The sequence below is a fragment of the Oncorhynchus kisutch genome, linkage group LG2 (assembly GCF_002021735.2).
Source record: "Oncorhynchus kisutch isolate 150728-3 linkage group LG2, Okis_V2, whole genome shotgun sequence".
In the NCBI taxonomy this organism is placed as follows: domain Eukaryota; kingdom Metazoa; phylum Chordata; class Actinopteri; order Salmoniformes; family Salmonidae; genus Oncorhynchus; species Oncorhynchus kisutch.
The window spans coordinates 79,388,404-79,409,959 of NC_034175.2; the positions used below are offsets into that span (position 1 = coordinate 79,388,404).

The following is a 21,556-nucleotide window of genomic DNA, read 5'->3' on the forward strand; positions in this document are numbered from 1 at the left end:
CACACACCACCCCACCACCCCTACAACCTTCCACACACCACCCATACCCTCCCTACTACCTTCCATACACCCACCTCTACCCTCCCTACTACATTCCACACCCCACCCCACCACCCCACCACCCCTACAACCTTCCACACACCACCCATACCCTCCCTACCACCTTCCATATACCACCCCTACCCTCCCTACTACCTTCCACACATCAAATGGCAGCCCACTATCCTGCTCCCTCTATAACCCTCTATAACCCTGAGTCCCAAATGACAGCCTGCTCCCTCTATAACCCTCTATAACCCTGAGTCCCAAATGGTATCCTGCTCCCTCTATAACCCTCTATAACCCTGAGTCCCAAATGGTATCCTGCTCCCTCTATAACCCTCTATAGCCATGAGTCCCAAATGACAGCCTGCTCCCTCTATAACCCTGAGTCCCAAATGCACACAAAAGCACAAATACACACACGTACACACACACACGCACACACACACGCACGCGCGCGCACGCACGCACGCACACACACACACGCACGCACACACGCTCATGCCCACACACACGGTAACCGCTTAGTGATTGAATCATAGCTGTTCATCATGAGCCCATTGAGCCCGGTCATCTCTGAGACTATAACATTCCCTTATATTTAACAAGCCTCAGTCGTCCACAGTCCTTCACAGTCCTACAGACCTATCATTTATCCACTGTACCATCCACATTCCTTCACAGTCCTACAGACCTATCATTTATCCACTGTACCATCCACATTCCTTCACAGTCCTACAGACCTATCATTTATCCACTGTACCATCCACATTCCTGCACAGTCCTACAGACCTATCATTTATCCACTGTACCATCCACAGTCCTTCACAGTCCTACAGACCTATCATTTATCCACTGTACCATCCACAGTCCTTCACAGTCCTACAGACATATCATTTATCCACTGTACCATCCACAGTCCTTCACAGTCCTACAGACATATAATTTATCCACTGTACCATCCACAGTCCTTCACAGTCTTACAGACCTATCATTTATCCACTGTACCATCCACAGTCCTTCACAGTCCTACAGACATATCATTTATCCACTGTGCCATCCACATTCCTTCACAGTCCTACAGACATATCATTTATCCACTGTACCATCCACAGTCCTTCACAGTCCTACAGACATATCATTTATCCACTGTGCCATCCACAGTCCTTCACAGTCCTACAGACATATCATTTATCCACTGTGCCATCCACAGTCCTACAGACCTATCATTTATCCACTGTGCCATCCACAGTCCTTCACAGTCCTACAGACATATCATTTATCCACTGTACCATCCACAGTCCTACAGACATATCATTTATCCACTGTGCCATCCACAGTCCTTCACAGTCCTACAGACATATCATTTATCCACTGTACCATCCACAGTCCTTCAGTCTTACAGACCTATCATTTATCCACTGTACCATCCACAGTCCTTCACAGTCCTACAGACATATCATTTATCCACTGTGCCATCCACATTCCTTCACAGTCTTACAGACCTATCATTTATCCACTGTACCATCCACAGTCCTTCACAGTCCTACAGACATATCATTTATCCACTGTGCCATCCACATTCCTTCACAGTCCTACATACATATCATTTATCCACAGTCCTTCACAGTCCTTCACAGTCCTACAGACATATCATTTATCCACTGTGCCATCCACAGTCCTTCACAGTCCTACAGACATATAATTTATCCACTGTACCATCCACAGTCCTACAGACATATCATTTATCCACTGTACCATCCACAGTCCTACAGATCTATCATTTATCCACTGTGCCATCCACAGTCCTTCACAGTCCTACAGACATATCATTTATCCACTGTACCATCCACAGTCCTACAGACATATCATTTATCCACTGTACCATCCACAGTCCTACAGACATATCATTTATCCACTGTGCCATCCACAGTCCTACAGACATATCATTTATCCACTGTACCATCCACAGTCCTACAGACATATCATTTATCCACTGTACCATCCACAGTCCTACAGACATATCATTTATCCACTGTACCATCCACAGTCCTACAGACATATCATTTATCCACTGTGCCATCCACAGTCCTACAGACATATCATTTATCCACTGTGCCATCCACAGTCCTACAGACATATCATTATGTACCGTCCATTGAATCCGCCGTGTCGTCTCAGACAACATCAATCCAAACATTGTGGATAACTGTTATTGCACCACCTGCTTCATGAATGATATAAGTCCCTTTATCTGAATCAATCAATCAATCAATCAATCAATCTGTTTTACTGTCTCTGGTTTCTCTACGTTCCTCTTGTTCAGACGTGGGTAACTTCCTCCACATCGAGGCCAGCCCCAGGACAGAGAGGCAGCGAGCCCGTCTGGTGAGCCCCGCTGTGGGGCCTGAGAGGGGGCCGCTGTGCCTGCTCTTCAACTACCAGCTCCAGGGGCCCGAGAACCAGGGGCTGGGGTCCCTCAGGATCCTCCTCAGAGACAACGACCGAGAGGAGACTCTTCTCTGGGCACTCAGAGGAGACCAGGGGCCCGTGTGGAAGGAGGGACGCACCATTCTGCCCCAGTCACCCAAAGAGTACCAGGTACACAGACATTGATCAACCCAACAGAAACTCCCCAACCCAGTGGGTAACCAATTGTGGTTGTAAACTGGTTATTAAGCCATTTCAAACTGACAAGGTACGACCCAACTAACTAAAGCTCTAGTAACAATGTATCTCTGCATAACTGTCAGTGAGGGTCATTCTTTCTCACATTCCTCTCCTCTCCTCTCCTTTCCTCTCCTCTCCTTTCCTCTCTGCTCCTCCCCCTCCTTTCCTCTCATTCTCCTCTCCGCTCCTCTCCTCTCCTCTCTGCTCCTCTCTGCCCCTCTCCTTTCCTCTCCTCTCATTCCCCTCTCCGCTCCTCTCCTCTCTGCCCCTTTCCTCTCCTCTCCTCTCCTCTCTGCTCCTCTCTGCTCCTTTCCTCTCTGCTCCTCTCTGCCCCTCTCCTTTCCTCTCCTCTCCTCTCTACCCCCCTCCTTTCCTCTCCTCTCCTTTCCTCTCATTCTCCTCTCCGCTCCTCTCCTCTCCTCTCTGCTCCTCTCTGCCCCCCTCCTTTCCTCTCCTCTCCTTTCCTCTCATTCTCCTCTCCTCTCCTCTCCTTTCCTCTCTGCTCCTCTCTGCCCCTCTCCTTTCCCCTCCTCTCCTCTCTGCTCCTCTCTGCTCCTTTCCGCTCCTCTCCTCTCTGCCCCCCTCCTTTCCTCTCCTCTCCTTTCTCCTCATTCTCCTCTCCGCTCCTCTCCTCTCCTCTCCTCTCTGCCCCTCTCCTTTCCTCTCCTCTCCTTTCCTCTCTGCTCCTCTCTGCTCCTCCTCTCCTCTCCTCTCCTCTCCTCTCCTCTCCTCTCCTCTCCTCTCCTCTCCTCTCCTCTCCTCTCCTCTCCTCTCCTCTCCTCTCCGCTCCTCTCTGCTCCTCTCTGCTCCTCTCTGCTCCTCTCCGCTCCGCTGCTCTCTTCTCCTCTCCTCTCACATCCTCTCCTCTTCGCTCCTGTCACGCTCCGCTCCTCTCTTCTCCTCTCCTCCCTCTCCTCTCCTCTCACATCCTCTCCTCTTCGCTCCTCTCACGCTCCTCTCCTCTCCGCTTCTCTTTGTCAGGTGGTGATTGAGGGTTACTTTGAGCACGGAAACAGAGGACACATCTGGATAGACAACATTCACATGAGCTCTAGTACAGAGCTGGAACAGTGCACACGTAAGTCCTCCACACCTAACCCTAAACCTCACTGCTCTGTCTGTCTGGGAGGGGCAGGCTGGCTGAAGTACAGCAAAGCACAGTCAGAGAACCAGACAGTCAGAGAACCAGACAGTCAGAGAACCAGACAGTCAGAGGACCAGACAGTCAGAGAACTAGACAGTCAGAGGACCCATGCCAAATCTTTTCTGTCTCCTGAGGGGGACTAGGTTTTGTCGTGCCCTCTTCACAACCGTCTTGGTGTGTTTGGACCATGTTAGTTTGTTGGTGATGTGGACGCCAAGGAACTTGAAGCTCTCAACCTGCTCCATTACAGCCCCATCGATGAGAATGGGGGCGTGGCTCTCTCCTCCTTTTCCTGTAGTCCACAATCATCTCCTTTGTCTTGATCACGTTGAGGGAGAGGTTGTTGTCCTGGCACACCCGACCAGGTCTCTGACCTCCTCCCTATAGGCTGTCTCATTGTTGTCGGTGATCAGGCCTACCACTGTTGTCACATCAGCAAACTTAATGATTGTGTTGGAGCGGTGTTTGGCCATGCAGTTGTGGGTGAACAGGGAGTACAGGAGGGGACTAAGTACACACCCTGAGGGGCCCCAGTGTTGAAGATCATCGTGGCAGATGTGTTGTTGCCTACCCTTAGTCAATGATGTGTTAATGCCTACCCTTAGTCAATGAACAGCATTCTCAAATAAGTGTTCCTTTTGTCCAGGTGGGAAAGGGCAGGGTGTAGTGCGATTGAGATTGTATCATTTGTGGATCTGTTGAGGCGGTATGCAAATTGGAGTGTGTCTAGTGTTTCTGGGAGGATGCTGTTGATGTGAGCCATGACCAGCCTTTCAAAGCACTTCATGGCTACAGACGTGAGAACTAATCATTTAGACATGTTACCTTCTTTTCCTTGGGCCTTGGGACTATGGTGGTCTGCTTAAAACATGTTGGTATTACAGACTCAGTCAGGGAGTGGTTGAAAATGTCAGTGAAGACACTTGCAAGTTGGTCCGTGCATGCTCTGAGTACACGTCCTGGTAATCCGTCAGGCCCAGCGGCTTTGTGAATGTTGACCTGTTTAAAGGTCTTGTTCACATCGGCTACCGAGAGCGTGATCACACAGTCGTTCAGAACAGCTGGTGCTCTCATGCATGGTTCAGTGTTGCTTGTCTCGAAGGGAGCATGGGAAGGCATTTAGCTCGTCTGGTAGTCTACCACTATCTCTCTACCTTTCTCCCTTTCTCTCTCTCTCTTACTCTCCCTTTCTCTCTCCTCTCTCTCTCTCTCTCTGTCTCTCTCTCTCTCTCTCTCTCTCTCTTTCTCTCATTCTCTTTCTCTCTCCCCCTTTCTCCTTCTCTCTCCCTCTCTTTCCCCTTTTCTCTCTCCTCTCTCGCTCTCCCTCTTTCTCTTAATTAAATTCAAAGGGGCTTTATTGGCAAATGTTCAAGTAAAATAAGCAATAAACAAAACAACAACAAGACAAATAAATCAGACATTAAAACCCTGAAGTCGATGTCCACTGAATGTCCATGGGGAAATCTAAATCTGCCAGTTCAAGCCAGAGATATCTGGGGGTGATGCATCTCATCAGTTTAAGCCAGAGATATCTGGGGGGGATGCATCTCATCAGTTTAATCCAGAGATATCTGGGGGATGCATCTCATCAGTTTAAGCCAGAGATATCTGGGGGGGGTGCATCTCATCAGTTTAAGCCAGAGATATCTGGGGGGGATGCATCTCATCAGTTTAATCCAGAGATATCTGGGGGGGATGCATCTCATCAGTTTAAGCCAGAGATATCTGAGGGGGATGCATCTCATCAGTTTAAGCCAGCGACATCTGGGGGGGGATACATCTCATCAGTTTAAGCGAGAGATATCTGAGGGGGATGCATCTCATCAGTTTAAGCCAGAGATATCTGGGGGGGTGCATCTCATCAGTTTAAGCCAGAGATATCTGGGGGGATGCATCTCATCAGTTTAAGCCAGAGATATCTGGGGTTGATAAATCCCATCAGTTTAAGACAGAGATATCTGGGGGGGATGCATCTCATCAGTTTAAGCCTGAGATATCTGGTGGTGATGCATCTCATCAGTTTAATCCAGAGATATCTGGGGGGGATGCATCTCATCAGTTTAAGCCAGAGATATCTGAGGGGGATGCATCTCATCAGTTTAAGCCAGCGACATCTGGGGGGGATACATCTCATCAGTTCAAGCGAGAGATATCTGAGGGGGATGCATCTCATCAGCTTAAGCCAGAGATATCTGGGGGATGAATCTCATCAGTTTAAGCCAGAGATATCTGGGGGGGATGCATCTCATCAGTTTAAGCCAGAGATATCTGGGGGATGCATCTCATCAGTTTAATCCAGAGATATCTGGGGGGGATGCATCTCATCAGTTTAAGCCAGAGATATCTGGGGGATGAATCTCATCAGTTTAAGCCAGAGATATCTGGGGGATGCATCTCATCAGTTTAATCCAGAGATATCTGGGGGGGATGCATCTCATCAGTTTCAGCCAGAGATATCTGGTGGTGATGCATCTCATCAGTTTCAGCCAGAGATATCTGGTGGTGATGCATCTCATCAGTTTAAGCCAGAGATATCTGGGGGTGATGCATCTCATCAGTTTAAGCCAGAGATATCTGGGGGAGATGCATCTCATCAGTTTAAGCCAGAGATATCTGGGGGATGCATCTCATCAGTTTAAGCCAGAGATATCTGGGGGTGATGCATCTCATCAGTTTAAGCCAGAGATATCTGGGGGGATGCATCTCATCAGTTTAAGCCAGAGATATCTGGTGGTGATGCATCTCATCAGTTTAAGCCAGAGATATCTGGGGGTGATGCATCTCATCAGTTTAAGCCAGAGATATCTGAGGGGGATGCATCTCATCAGTTTAAGCCAGCGACATCTGGGGGGGATACATCTCATCAGTTTAAGCCAGAGATATCTGGGGGTGATGCATCTCATCAGTTTAAGCCAGAGATATCTGGGGGTGATGCATCTCATCAGTTTAAGCCAGAGATATCTGATGGTGATGCATCTCATCAGTTTAAGCCAGATATATATGGGGGGGATGCATCTCATCAGTTTAAGCCAGAGATATCTGGGGGGGATGCATCTCATCAGTTTAAGCCAGAGATATCTGGGGGATGCATCTCATCAGTTTAAGCCAGAGATATCTGGGGGTGATGCATCTCATCAGTTTCAGCCAGAGATATCTGGGGGATGCATCTCATCAGTTTAAGCCAGAGATATCTGGGGGGGATGCATCTCATCAGTTTAATCCAGAGATATCTGGGGGGGATGCATCTCATCATTTTAAGCCAGAGATTTCTGAGGGGGATGCATCTCATCAGTTTAAGCCAGCGACATCTGGGGGGGGATACATCTCATCAGTTTAAGCCAGAGATATCTGGGGGATGCATCTCATCAGTTTAAGCCAGAGATATCTGGGGGGGATGCATCTCATCAGTTTAATCCAGAGATATCTGGGGGGGATGCATCTCATCATTTTAAGCCAGAGATTTCTGAGGGGGATGCATCTCATCAGTTTAAGCCAGCGACATCTGGGGGGGGATACATCTCATCAGTTTAAGCCAGAGATATCTGGGGGGGATGCATCTCATCAGTTTAAGCCAGAGATATCTGGGGGGGATGCATCTCATCAGTTTAAGCCAGAGATATCTGGGGGGGTGCATCTCATCAGTTTAAGCCAGAGATATCTGGGGGGGGGGGGGGGGGGGTGCATCTCATCAGTTTAAGCCAGAGATATCTGGGGGTGATGCATCTCATCAGTTTAAGCGAGAGATATCTGGAGGAGATGCATCTCATCAGTTTAAGCCAGAGATATCTGGGGGGATGCATCTCATAAATTTAAGCCAGAGATATCTAGGGGTGATGCATCTCATCAGTTTAAGCCAGAGATGTATGGGGGTGATGCATCTCATCAGTTTAAGCCAGAGTTATCTGAGGGGGATGCATCTCATCAGTTGAAGCCAGAGATGTATGGGGGGGATGCATCTCATCAGTTTAAGCCAGAGATATCTGGGGGATGAATCTCATCAGTTTAAGCCAGAGATATCTGGGGGATGCATCTCATCAGTTTAATCCAGAGATATCTGGGGGGGATGCATCTCATCAGTTTCAGCCAGAGATATCTGGTGGTGATGCATCTCATCAGTTTCAGCCAGAGATATCTGGTGGTGATGCATCTCATCAGTTTAAGCCAGAGATATCTGGGGGTGATGCATCTCATCAGTTTAAGCCAGAGATATCTGGGGGAGATGCATCTCATCAGTTTAAGCCAGAGATATCTGGGGGATGCATCTCATCAGTTTAAGCCAGAGATATCTGGGGGTGATGCATCTCATCAGTTTAAGCCAGAGATATCTGGGGGGATGCATCTCATCAGTTTAAGCCAGAGATATCTGGTGGTGATGCATCTCATCAGTTTAAGCCAGAGATATCTGGGGGTGATGCATCTCATCAGTTTAAGCCAGAGATATCTGAGGGGGATGCATCTCATCAGTTTAAGCCAGCGACATCTGGGGGGGATACATCTCATCAGTTTAAGCCAGAGATATCTGGGGGTGATGCATCTCATCAGTTTAAGCCAGAGATATCTGGGGGTGATGCATCTCATCAGTTTAAGCCAGAGATATCTGATGGTGATGCATCTCATCAGTTTAAGCCAGATATATATGGGGGGGATGCATCTCATCAGTTTAAGCCAGAGATATCTGGGGGGGATGCATCTCATCAGTTTAAGCCAGAGATATCTGGGGGATGCATCTCATCAGTTTAAGCCAGAGATATCTGGGGGTGATGCATCTCATCAGTTTCAGCCAGAGATATCTGGGGGATGCATCTCATCAGTTTAAGCCAGAGATATCTGGGGGGGATGCATCTCATCAGTTTAATCCAGAGATATCTGGGGGGGATGCATCTCATCATTTTAAGCCAGAGATTTCTGAGGGGGATGCATCTCATCAGTTTAAGCCAGCGACATCTGGGGGGGGATACATCTCATCAGTTTAAGCCAGAGATATCTGGGGGATGCATCTCATCAGTTTAAGCCAGAGATATCTGGGGGGGATGCATCTCATCAGTTTAATCCAGAGATATCTGGGGGGGATGCATCTCATCATTTTAAGCCAGAGATTTCTGAGGGGGATGCATCTCATCAGTTTAAGCCAGCGACATCTGGGGGGGGATACATCTCATCAGTTTAAGCCAGAGATATCTGGGGGGGATGCATCTCATCAGTTTAAGCCAGAGATATCTGGGGGGGATGCATCTCATCAGTTTAAGCCAGAGATATCTGGGGGGGTGCATCTCATCAGTTTAAGCCAGAGATATCTGGGGGGGGGGGGGGTGCATCTCATCAGTTTAAGCCAGAGATATCTGGGGGTGATGCATCTCATCAGTTTAAGCCAGAGATATCTGGAGGAGATGCATCTCATCAGTTTAAGCCAGAGATATCTGGGGGGATGCATCTCATAAATTTAAGCCAGAGATATCTAGGGGTGATGCATCTCATCAGTTTAAGCCAGAGATGTATGGGGGTGATGCATCTCATCAGTTTAAGCCAGAGTTATCTGAGGGGGATGCATCTCATCAGTTGAAGCCAGAGATGTATGGGGGGGATGCATCTCATCAGTTTAAGCCAGAGATATCTGGGGGTGATGCATCTCATCAGTTTAAGCCAGAGATATCTGATGGTGATGCATCTCATCAGTTTAAGCCAGCGATATCTGGGGATTATGCATCTCATCAGTTTAAGCCAGAGATATCTGGGGGTGATGCATCTCATCAGTTTAAGCCAGAGATATTTGGGGGAAATGCATCTCATCAGTTTAAGCCAGAGATATCTGGGGGGGATGCATCTCATCAGTTTAAGCCAGAGATAATTGGGGGGGATGCATCTCATCAGTTTAAGCCAGAGAGATCTGGGGGTGATGCATCTCATCAGTTTAAGCCGGAGATATCTGGGGGTGATGCATCTCATCAGTTTAAGCCAGAGATATCTGAGGTTGATAAATCTCATCAGTTTAAGCCAGAGATATCTGGGGGTGATGCATCTCATCAGTTTAAGCCAGAGATATCTGGAGGGGATGCATCTCATCAGTTTAAGCCAGAGATATCTGAGGGGGATGCATCTCATCAGTTTAAGCCAGCGACATCTGGGGGGGGATGCATCTCATCAGTTTAAGCGAGAGATATCTGAGGGGGATGCATCTCATCAGTTTAAGCCAGTGACATCTGGGGGGGATGTATCTCATCAGTTTAAGCAAGATATATCTGGGGGATGCATCTCATCAGTTTAAGCCAGAGATATCTGGGGGGGATGCATCTCATCAGTTTAATCAAGATATATCTGGGGGGGATGCATCTCATCAGTTTAAGCCAGAGATATCTGAGGGGGATGCATCTCATCAGTTTAAGCCAGCGACATCTGGGGGGGGATACATCTCATCAGTTTAAGCGAGAGATATCTGAGGGGGATGCATCTCATCAGCTTAAGCCAGAGATATCTGGGGGGGGATGCATCTCATCAGTTTAAGCCAGAGATATCTGGGGTTGATAAATCTCATCAATTTAAGCCAGAGATATCTGGGGGTGATGCATCTCATCAGTTTAAGCCAGAGTTATCTGAGGGGGATGCATCTCATCAGTTGAAGCCAGAGATGTATGGGGGTGATGCATCTCATCAGTTTAAGCCAGAGATATCTGAAGGAGATGCATCTCATCAGTTTAAGCCCGAGATATCTGGGGGGATGCATCTCATAAATTTAAACCAGAGATATCTAGGGGTGATGCATCTCATCAGTTTAAGCCAGAGATGTATGGGGGTGATGCATCTCATCAGTTTAAGCCAGAGTTATCTGAGGGGGATGCATCTCATCAGTTGAAGCCAGAGATGTATGGGGGTGATGCATCTCATCAGCTTAAGCCAGAGATATCTGGGGGGGGGGGGGTGCATCTCATCAGTTTAAGCCAGAGATATCTGGGGGTGATGCATCTCATCAGTTTAAGCCAGAGATATCTGGAGGAGATGCATCTCATCAGTTTAAGCCAGAGATATCTGATGGTGATGCATCTCATCAGTTTAAGCCAGCGATATCTGGGGATTAATCATCTCATCAGTTTAAGCCAGAGATATCTGGGGGTGGTGCATCTCATCAGTTTAAGCCAGAGATATTTGGGGGGGATGCTTCTCATCAGTTTAAGCTAGCGATATCTGGGGGTGATGCATCTCATCAGTTTAAGCCAGAGATATCTGAGGTTGATAAATCTCATCAGTTTAATCCAGAGATATCTGGGGGGGATGCATCTCATCAGTTTAAGCCAGAGATATCTGGGGGGGATGCATCTCATCAGTTTAAGCCAGAGAGATCTGGGGGGGATGCATCTCATCAGTTTAAGCCAGAGATATCTGAGGGGCATACATCTCATCAGTTTAAGACAGCGATATCTGGGGGTGATGCATCTCATCAGTTTAAGCCGGAGATATCTGGGGGTGATGCATCTCATCAGTTTAAGCCAGAGATATCTGAGGTTGATAAATCTCATCAGTTTAAGCCAGAGATATCTGGGGGGATGCATCTCATCAGTTTAAGCGAGAGATATCTGAGGGGGATGCATCTCATCAGTTTAAGCGAGAGATATCTGAGGGGGATGCATCTCATCAGTTTAAGCCAGTGACATCTGGGGGGGATGCATCTCATCAGTTTAAGCAAGATATATCTGAGGGGGATGCATCTCATCAGCTTAAGCCAGAGATATCTGGGGGGGTGCATCTCATCAGTTTAAGCCAGAGATATCTGGGGGGGATGCATCTCATCAGTTTAAGCCAGAGATATCTGGGGGGATGCATCTCATCAGTTTAAGCCAGCGACATCTGTGGGGGGATACATCTCATCAGTTTAAGCGAGAGATATCTGAGGGGGATGCATCTCATCAGTTTAAGCCAGAGATATCTGGGGGTGATGCATCTCATCAGTTTAAGCCAGAGATATCTGGGGGGATGCATCTCATCAGTTTAAGCCAGATATATCTGGGGGGATGCATCTCATCAGTTTAAGCCAGAGATATCTGGGGGTGATACATCTCATCAGTTTAAGCCAGAGATATCTGGGGTTGATAAATCCCATCAGTTTAAGACAGAGATATCTGGGGGGGTGCATCTCATCAGTTTAGGCCAGAGATATCTGGGGGGATGCATCTCATCAGTTTAAGCCAGAGATATCTGGGGGTGATGCATCTCATCAGTTTAAGCCAGAGATATCTGGTGGTGATGAATCTCATCAGTTTAAGCCAGATATATATGGGGGGGTGCATCTCATCAGTTTAAGCCAGAGATATCTGGTGGTGATGCATCTCATCAGTTTAAGCCAGAGATATCTGGGGGTGATGCATCTCATCAGTTTAAGCCAGAGATATCTGGTGGTGATGCATCTCATCAGTTTAAGCCAGAGATATCTGGGGTTGATAAATCTCATCAGTTTAAGCCAGAAATATCTGGGGGGGTGCATCTCATCAGTTTAAGCCAGAGATATCTGGGGTTGATAAATCTCATCAGTTTAAGCCAGAAATATCTGGGGGTGATGCATCTCATCAGTTTAAGCCAGAGATATCTGATGGTGATGCATCTCATCAGTTTAAGCCAGATATATATGGGGGGGATGCATCTCATCAGTTTAAGCCAGAGATATCTGGGGGTGATGCATCTCATCAGTTTAAACCAGAGATATCTGGGGGAGATGCATCTCATCAGTTTAAGCCAGAGATATCTGGGGGATGCATCTCATCAGTTTAAGCCAGAGATATCTGGGGGTGATGCATCTCATCAGTTTCAGCCAGAGATATCTGGGGGATGCATCTCATCAGTTTAAGCCAGAGATATCTGGGGGGGATGCATCTCATCAGTTTAATCCAGAGATATCTGGGGGGGATGCATCTCATCAGTTTAAGCCAGAGATATCTGGTGGTGATGCATCTCATCAGTTTAAGCCAGAGATATCTGGGGGGGATGCATCTCATCAGTTTAATCCAGAGATATCTGGGGGTGATGCATCTCATCAGTTTAAGCCAGAGATATCTGGGGTTGATAAATCTCATCAGTTTAAGCCAGAGATATCTGGGGGGGATGCATCTCATCAGTTTAAGCCAGAGATATCTGGGGTTGATAAATCCCATCAGTTTAAGACAGAGATATCTGGGGGGGGTGCATCTCATCAGTTTAAGCCAGAGATATCTGGGGGGATGCATCTCATCAGTTTAAGCCAGAGATATCTGGGGTGATGCATCTCATCAGTTTAAGCCAGAGATATCTGGGGGGGATGCATCTCATCAGTTTAATCCAGATATATCTGGGGGGGATGCATCTCATCAGTTTAAGCCAGAGATATCTGAGGGGGATGCATCTCATCAGTTTAAGCCAGCGACATCTGGGGGGATACATCTCATCAGTTTAAGCGAGAGATATCTGAGGGGGATGCATCTCATCAGTTTAAGCCAGAGATATCTGGGGGTGATGCATCTCATCAGTTTAAGCCAGAGATATCTGGGGGAGATGCATCTCATCAGTTTAAGCCAGAGATATCTGGGGGGGGTGCATCTCATCAGTTTAAGCCAGAGATATCTGGGGGTGATGCATCTCATCAGTTTAAGCCAGAGATATCTGGGGGAGATGCATCTCATCAGTTTAAGCCAGAGATATCTGGGGGTGATGCATCTCATCAGTTTCAGCCAGAGATATCTGGTGGTGATGCATCTCATCAGTTTAAGCCAGATATATATGGGGGATGAATCTCATCAGTTTAAGCCAGAGATATCTGGGGGGGATGCATCTCATCAGTTTAATCCAGAGATATCTGGGGGGGATGCATCTCATCATTTTAAGCCAGAGATATCTGAGGGGGATGCATCTCATCAGTTTAAGCCAGCGACATCTGGGGGGGATACATCTCATCAGTTTAAGCGAGAGATATCTGAGGGGGATGCATCTCATCAGCTTAAGCCAGAGATATCTGGGGGGGATGCATCTCATCAGTTTAAGCCAGAGATATCTGGGGGTGATGCATCTCATCAGTTTAAGCCAGAGATATCTGGAGGAGATGCATCTCATCAGTTTAAGCCAGAGATATCTGGGGGGATGCATCTCATAAATTTAAGCCAGAGATATCTAGGGGTGATGCATCTCATCAGTTTAAGCCAGAGATGTATGGGGGTGATGCATCTCATCAGTTTAAGCCAGAGTTATCTGAGGGGGATATATCTCATCAGTTTAAGCCAGAGATGTATGGGGGTGATGGATCTCATCAGTTTAAGCCAGAGATATCTGATGGTGATGCATCTCATCAGTTTAAGCCAGAGATATCTGATGGTGATGCATCTCATCAGTTTAAGCCAGAGATATCTGGGGGTGATGCATCTCATCAGTTTAAGCCAGAGATATCTGATGGTGATGCATCTCATCAGTTTAAGCCAGAGATATCTGGGGGTGATGCATCTCATCAGTTTAAGCCAGAGATATCTGGGGGATGCATCTCATCAGTTTAAGCCAGAGATATCTGGGGGGATGCATCTCATCAGTTTAATCCAGAGATATCTGGGGGGGATGCATCTCATCATTTTAAGCCAGAGATATCTGAGGGGGATGCATCTCATCAGTTTAAGCCAGCGACATCTGGGGGGGGATACATCTCATCAGTTTAAGCGAGAGATATCTGAGGGGGATGCATCTCATCAGTTTAAGCCAGAGATGTATGGGGGTGATGCATCTCATCAGTTTAAGCCAGAGTTATCTGAGGGGGATGCATCTCATCAGTTTAAGCCAGAGATGTATGGGGGTGATGGATCTCATCAGTTTAAACCAGAGATATCTGATGGTGATGCATCTCATCAGTTTAAGCCAGCGATATCTGGGGATTATGCATCTCATCAGTTTAAGCCAGAGATATCTGGGGGTGATGCATCTCATCAGTTTAAGCCAGAGATATTTGGGGGGGATGCTTCTCATCAGTTTAAGCTAGCGATATCTGGGGGTGATGCATCTCATCAGTTTAAGCCGGAGATATCTGAGGTTGATAAATCTCATCAGTTTAATCCAGAGATATCTGGGGGGGATGCATCTCATCAGTTTAAGCCAGAGATATCTGGGGGGGATGCATCTCATCAGTTTAAGCCAGAGAGATCTGGGGGGGATGCATCTCATCAGTTTAAGCCAGAGATATCTGAGGGGCATACATCTCATCAGTTTAAGACAGCGATATCTGGGGGTGATGCATCTCATCAGTTTAAGCCGGAGATATCTGGGGGTGATGCATCTCATCAGTTTAAGCCAGAGATATCTGGGGGGATGCATCTCATCAGTTTAAGCCAGAGATATCTGGGGGGGATGCATCTCATCAGTTTAAGCCAGAAATATCTGGGGGGGATGCATCTCATCAATTTAAGCCAGAGATATCTGGGGGTGATGCATCTCATCAGTTTAAGCCAGAGATGTATGGGGGGGATGCATCTCATCAGTTTAAGCCAGAGATATCTGGGGTTGATAAATCTCATCAGTTTAAGCCAGAGAGATCTGGGGGGGGTGCATCTCATCAGTTTAAGCCAGAGATATCTGGGGGTGATGCATCTCATCAGTTTAAGCCAGAGATATCTGGGGGGGATGCATCTCATCAGTTTAAGCCAGATATATCTGGGGGGGATGCATTTCATCAGTTTAAGCCAGAGATATCTGGGGGGGATGCATCTCATCAATTTAAGCAAGATATATCTGAGGGGATGCATCTCATCAGCTTAAACCAGAGATATCTGGGGGGGTGCATCTCATCAGTTTAAGCCAGAGATATCTGGGGGGGATGCATCTCATCAGTTTAAGCCAGAGATATCTGAGGGGCATACATCTCATCAGTTTAAGACAGCAATATCTGGGGGTGATGCATCTCATCAGTTTAAGCCGGAGATATCTGGGGGTGATGCATCTCATCAGTTTAAGCCAGAGATATCTGAGGTTGATAAATCTCATCAGTTTAAGCCAGAGATATCTGGGGGGATGCATCTCATCAGTTTAAGCCAGAGATATCTGGGGGTGATGCATATCATCAGTTTAAGCCAGAGATGTATGGGGGGGATGCATCTCATCAGTTTAAGCCAGAGATATCTGAGGGGGATGCATCTCATCAGTTTAAGCCAGCGACATCTGGGGGGGGATGCATCTCATCAGTTTAAGCGAGAGATATCTGAGGGGGATGCATCTCATCAGTTTAAGCCAGTGACATCTGGGGGGGATGCATCTCATCAGTTTAAGCAAGATATATCTGAGGGGATGCATCTCATCAGCTTAAGCCAGAGATATCTGGGGGGGTGCATCTCATCAGTTTAAGCCAGAGATATCTGGGGGGGATGCATCTCATCAGTTTAAGCCAGAGATATCTGGGGGTGATGCATCTCATCAGTTTAAGCCAGATATATATGGGGGGGATGCATATCATCAGTTTAAGCCAGAGATATCTGGGGGAAATGCATCTCATCAGTTTAAGCCAGAGATATCTGGGGGGGATGCATCTCATCAGTTTAAGCCAGAGATATCTGGGGGGGATGCATCTCATCAGTTTAAGCCAGAAATATCTGGGGGGGATGCATCTCATCAATTTAAGCCAGAGATATCTGGGGGTGATGCATCTCATCAGTTTAAGCCAGAGATGTATGGGGGGGATGCATCTCATCAGTTTAAGCCAGAGATATCTGGGGTTGATAAATCTCATCAGTTTAAGCCAGAGAGATCTGGGGGGGGTGCATCTCATCAGTTTAAGCCAGAGATATCTGGGGGTGATGCATCTCATCAGTTTAAGCCAGAGATATCTGGGGGGGATGCATCTCATCAGTTTAAGCCAGATATATCTGGGGGGGATGCATCTCATCAGTTTAAGCCAGAGATATCTGGGGGGGATGCATCTCATCAATTTAAGCAAGATATATCTGAGGGGATGCATCTCATCAGCTTAAACCAGAGATATCTGGGGGGGTGCATCTCATCAGTTTAAGCCAGAGATATCTGGGGGGGATGCATCTCATCAGTTTAAGCCAGAGATATCTGAGGGGCATACATCTCATCAGTTTAAGACAGCAATATCTGGGGGTGATGCATCTCATCAGTTTAAGCCGGAGATATCTGGGGGTGATGCATCTCATCAGTTTAAGCCAGAGATATCTGAGGTTGATAAATCTCATCAGTTTAAGCCAGAGATATCTGGGGGGATGCATCTCATCAGTTTAAGCCAGAGATATCTGGGGGTGATGCATATCATCAGTTTAAGCCAGAGATGTATGGGGGGGATGCATCTCATCAGTTTAAGCCAGAGATATCTGAGGGGGATGCATCTCATCAGTTTAAGCCAGCGACATCTGGGGGGGGATGCATCTCATCAGTTTAAGCGAGAGATATCTGAGGGGGATGCATCTCATCAGTTTAAGCCAGTGACATCTGGGGGGGATGCATCTCATCAGTTTAAGCAAGATATATCTGAGGGGATGCATCTCATCAGCTTAAGCCAGAGATATCTGGGGGGGTGCATCTCATCAGTTTAAGCCAGAGATATCTGGGGGGGATGCATCTCATCAGTTTAAGCCAGAGATATTTTTTTATTTATTTTTTTATTTTACCTTTATTTAACCAGGTAGGCAAGTTGAGAACAAGTTCTCATTTACAATTGCGACCTGGCCAAGATAAAGCAAAGCAGTTCGACAGATAAAACGACACAGAGTTACACATGGAGTAAAAACAAACATACACTGGGGGTGATGCATCTCATCAGTTTAAGCCAGATATATATGGGGGGGATGCATCTCATCAGTTTAAGCCAGAGATATCTGGGGGTGATGCATCTCATCAGTTTAAGCCAGATATATATGGGGGGGATGCATCTCATCAGTTTAAGCCAGAGATATCTGGGGGAAATGCATCTCATCAGTTTAAGCCAGAGATATCTGGGGGGGATGCATCTCATCAGTTTAAGCCAGAGATATTTGGGGGGGATGCATCTCATCAATTTAAGCCAGAGATATCTGAGGGGCATACATCTCATCAGTTTAAGACAGCGATATCTGGGGGTGATGCATCTCATCAGTTTAAGCCGGAGATATCTGGGGGTGATGCATCTCATCAGTTTAAGCCAGAGATATCTGAGGTTGATAAATCTCATCAGTTTAAGCCAGAGATATCTGGGGGGATGCATCTCATCAGTTTAAGCGAGAGATATCTGAGGGGGATGCATCTCATCAGTTTTAAGCGAGAGATATCTGAGGGGGATGCATCTCATCAGTTTAAGCCAGTGACATCTGGGGGGGATGCATCTCATCAGTTTAAGCAAGATATATCTGAGGGGGATGCATCTCATCAGCTTAAGCCAGAGATATCTGGGGGGGTGCATCTCATCAGTTTAAGCCAGAGATATCTGGGGGGGATGCATCTCATCAGTTTAAGCCAGAGATATCTGGGGGGATGCATCTCATCAGTTTAAGCCAGCGACATCTGTGGGGGGATACATCTCATCAGTTTAAGCGAGAGATATCTGAGGGGGATGCATCTCATCAGTTTAAGCCAGAGATATCTGGGGGTGATGCATCTCATCAGTTTAAGCCAGAGATATCTGGGGGGATGCATCTCATCAGTTTAAGCCAGATATATCTGGGGGATGCATCTCATCAGTTAAGCCAGAGATATCTGGGGGTGATACATCTCATCAGTTTAAGCCATCTCATCAGTTTAAGCCAGAAGATATCTGGTGGGTGATGAATCTCATCAGTTTAAGCCAGATATATATGGGGGGGTGCATCTCATCAGTTTAAGCCAGAGATATCTGGTGGTGATGCATCTCATCAGTTTAAGCCAGAGATATCTGGGGGTGATGCATCTCATCAGTTTAAGCCAGAGATATCTGGTGGTGATGCATCTCATCAGTTTAAGCCAGAGATATCTGGGGTTGATAAATCTCATCAGTTTAAGCCAGAAATATCTGGGGGGTGCATCTCATCAGTTTAAGCCAGAGATATCTGGGGGTTGATAAATCTCATCAGTTTAAGCCAGAAATATCTGGGGGTGATGCATCTCATCAGTTTAAGCCAGAGATATCTGATGGTGATGCATCTCATCAGTTTAGAGCCAGATATATATGGGGGGGATGCATCTCATCAGTTTAAGCCAGAGATATCTGGGGGTGATGCATCTCATCAGTTTAAACCAGAGATATCTGGGGGAGATGCATCTCATCAGTTTAAGCCAGAGATATCTGGGGGATGCATCTCATCAGTTTAAGCCAGAGATATCTGGGGGTGATGCATCTCATCAGTTTCAGCCAGAGATATCTGGGGGATGCATCTCATCAGTTTAAGCCAGAGATATCTGGGGGGGATGCATCTCAGTTTAATCCAGAGATATCTGGGGGGGATGCATCTCATCAGTTTAAGCCAGAGATATCTGGTGGTGATGCATCTCATCAGTTTAAGCCAGAGATATCTGGGGGGGATGCATCTCATCAGTTTAATCCAGAGATATCTGGGGTGATGCATCTCATCAGTTTAAGCCAGAGATATCTGGGGTTGATAAATCTCATCAGTTTAAGCCAGAGATATCTGGGGGGGATGCATCTCATCAGTTTAAGCCAGAGATATCTGGGGTTGATAAATCCCATCAGTTTAAGACAGAGATATCTGGGGGGGGTGCATCTCATCAGTTTAAGCCAGAGATATCTGGGGGGATGCATCTCATCAGTTTAAGCCAGAGATATCTGGGGTGATGCATCTCATCAGTTTAAGCCAGAGATATCTGGGGGGGATGCATCTCATCAGTTTAATCCAGATATATCTGGGGGGGATGCATCTCATCAGTTTAAGCCAGAGATATCTGAGGGGGATGCATCTCATCAGTTTAAGCCAGCGACATCTGGGGGGATACATCTCATCAGTTTAAGCGAGAGATATCTGAGGGGGATGCATCTCATCAGTTTAAGCCAGAGATATCTGGGGGTGATGCATCTCATCAGTTTAAGCCAGAGATATCTGGGGGAGATGCATCTCATCAGTTTAAGCCAGAGATATCTGGGGGGGGTGCATCTCATCAGTTTAAGCCAGAGATATCTGGGGGTGATGCATCTCATCAGTTTAAGCCAGAGATATCTGGGGGAGATGCATCTCATCAGTTTAAGCCAGAGATATCTGGGGGTGATGCATCTCATCAGTTTCAGCCAGAGATATCTGGTGGTGATGCATCTCATCAGTTTAAGCCAGATATATATGGGGGATGAATCTCATCAGTTTAAGTCAGAGATATCTGGGGGGGATGCATCTCATCAGTTTAATCCAGAGATATCTGGGGGGGATGCATCTCATCATTTTAAGCCAGAGATATCTGAGGGGGATGCATCTCATCAGTTTAAGCCAGCGACATCTGGGGGGGATACATCTCATCAGTTTAAGCGAGAGATATCTGAGGGGGATGCATCTCATCAGCTTAAGCCAGAGATATCTGGGGGGGATGCATCTCATCAGTTTAAGCCAGAGATATCTGGGGGTGATGCATCTCATCAGTTTAAGCCAGAGATATCTGGAGGAGATGCATCTCATCAGTTTAAGCCAGAGATATCTGGGGGTGATGCATCTCATCAGTTTAAGCCAGAGATATCTGATGGTGATGCATCTCATCAGTTTAAGCCAGCGATATCTGGGGATTATGCATCTCATCAGTTTAAGCCAGAGATATCTGGGGGTGATGCATCTCATCAGTTTAAGCCAGAGATATTTGGGGGGGATGCTTCTCATCAGTTTAAGCTAGCGATATCTGGGGGTGATGCATCTCATCAGTTTAAGCCGGAGATATCTGAGGTTGATAAATCTCATCAGTTTAATCCAGAGATATCTGGGGGGGATGCATCTCATCAGTTTAAGCCAGAGATATCTGGAGGAGATGCATCTCATCAGTTTAAGCCAGAGATATCTGGGGGGATGCATCTCATAAATTTAAGCCAGAGATATCTAGGGGTGATGCATCTCATCAGTTTAAGCCAGAGATGTATGGGGGTGATGCATCTCATCAGTTTAAGCCAGAGTTATCTGAGGGGGATATATCTCATCAGTTTAAGCCAGAGATGTATGGGGGTGATGGATCTCATCAGTTTAAGCCAGAGATATCTGATGGTGATGCATCTCATCAGTTTAAGCCAGAGATATCTGATGGTGATGCATCTCATCAGTTTAAGCCAGAGATATCTGGGGGTGATGCATCTCATCAGTTTAAGCCAGAGATATCTGATGGTGATGCATCTCATCAGTTTAAGCCAGAGATATCTGGGGGTGATGCATCTCATCAGTTTAAGCCAGAGATATCTGGGGGATGCATCTCATCAGTTTAAGCCAGAGATATCTGGGGGGATGCATCTCATCAGTTTAATCCAGAGATATCTGGGGGGGATGCATCTCATCATTTTAAGCCAGAGATATCTGAGGGGGATGCATCTCATCAGTTTAAGCCAGCGACATCTGGGGGGGGATACATCTCATCAGTTTAAGCGAGAGATATCTGAGGGGGATGCATCTCATCAGTTTAAGCCAGAGATGTATGGGGGTGATGCATCTCATCAGTTTAAGCCAGAGTTATCTGAGGGGGATGCATCTCATCAGTTTAAGCCAGAGATGTATGGGGGTGATGGATCTCATCAGTTTAAACCAGAGATATCTGATGGTGATGCATCTCATCAGTTTA

The 21,556-nt window shown here is 46.7% G+C and overlaps 1 protein-coding gene across 1 annotated transcript in view; it reads left to right on the forward strand.

Moving 5' to 3' along the window:
• Positions 1 to 21,556, forward strand: part of LOC109885032 (neuropilin-2) — a 331,344-nt gene that overhangs the window by 233,539 nt on the left and 76,249 nt on the right. Inside the window, 2 exon segments of the mRNA XM_031801847.1 lie at positions 2,369 to 2,643; positions 3,694 to 3,790. Coding sequence (XP_031657707.1) covers positions 2,369 to 2,643; positions 3,694 to 3,790 — 372 coding nt within the window.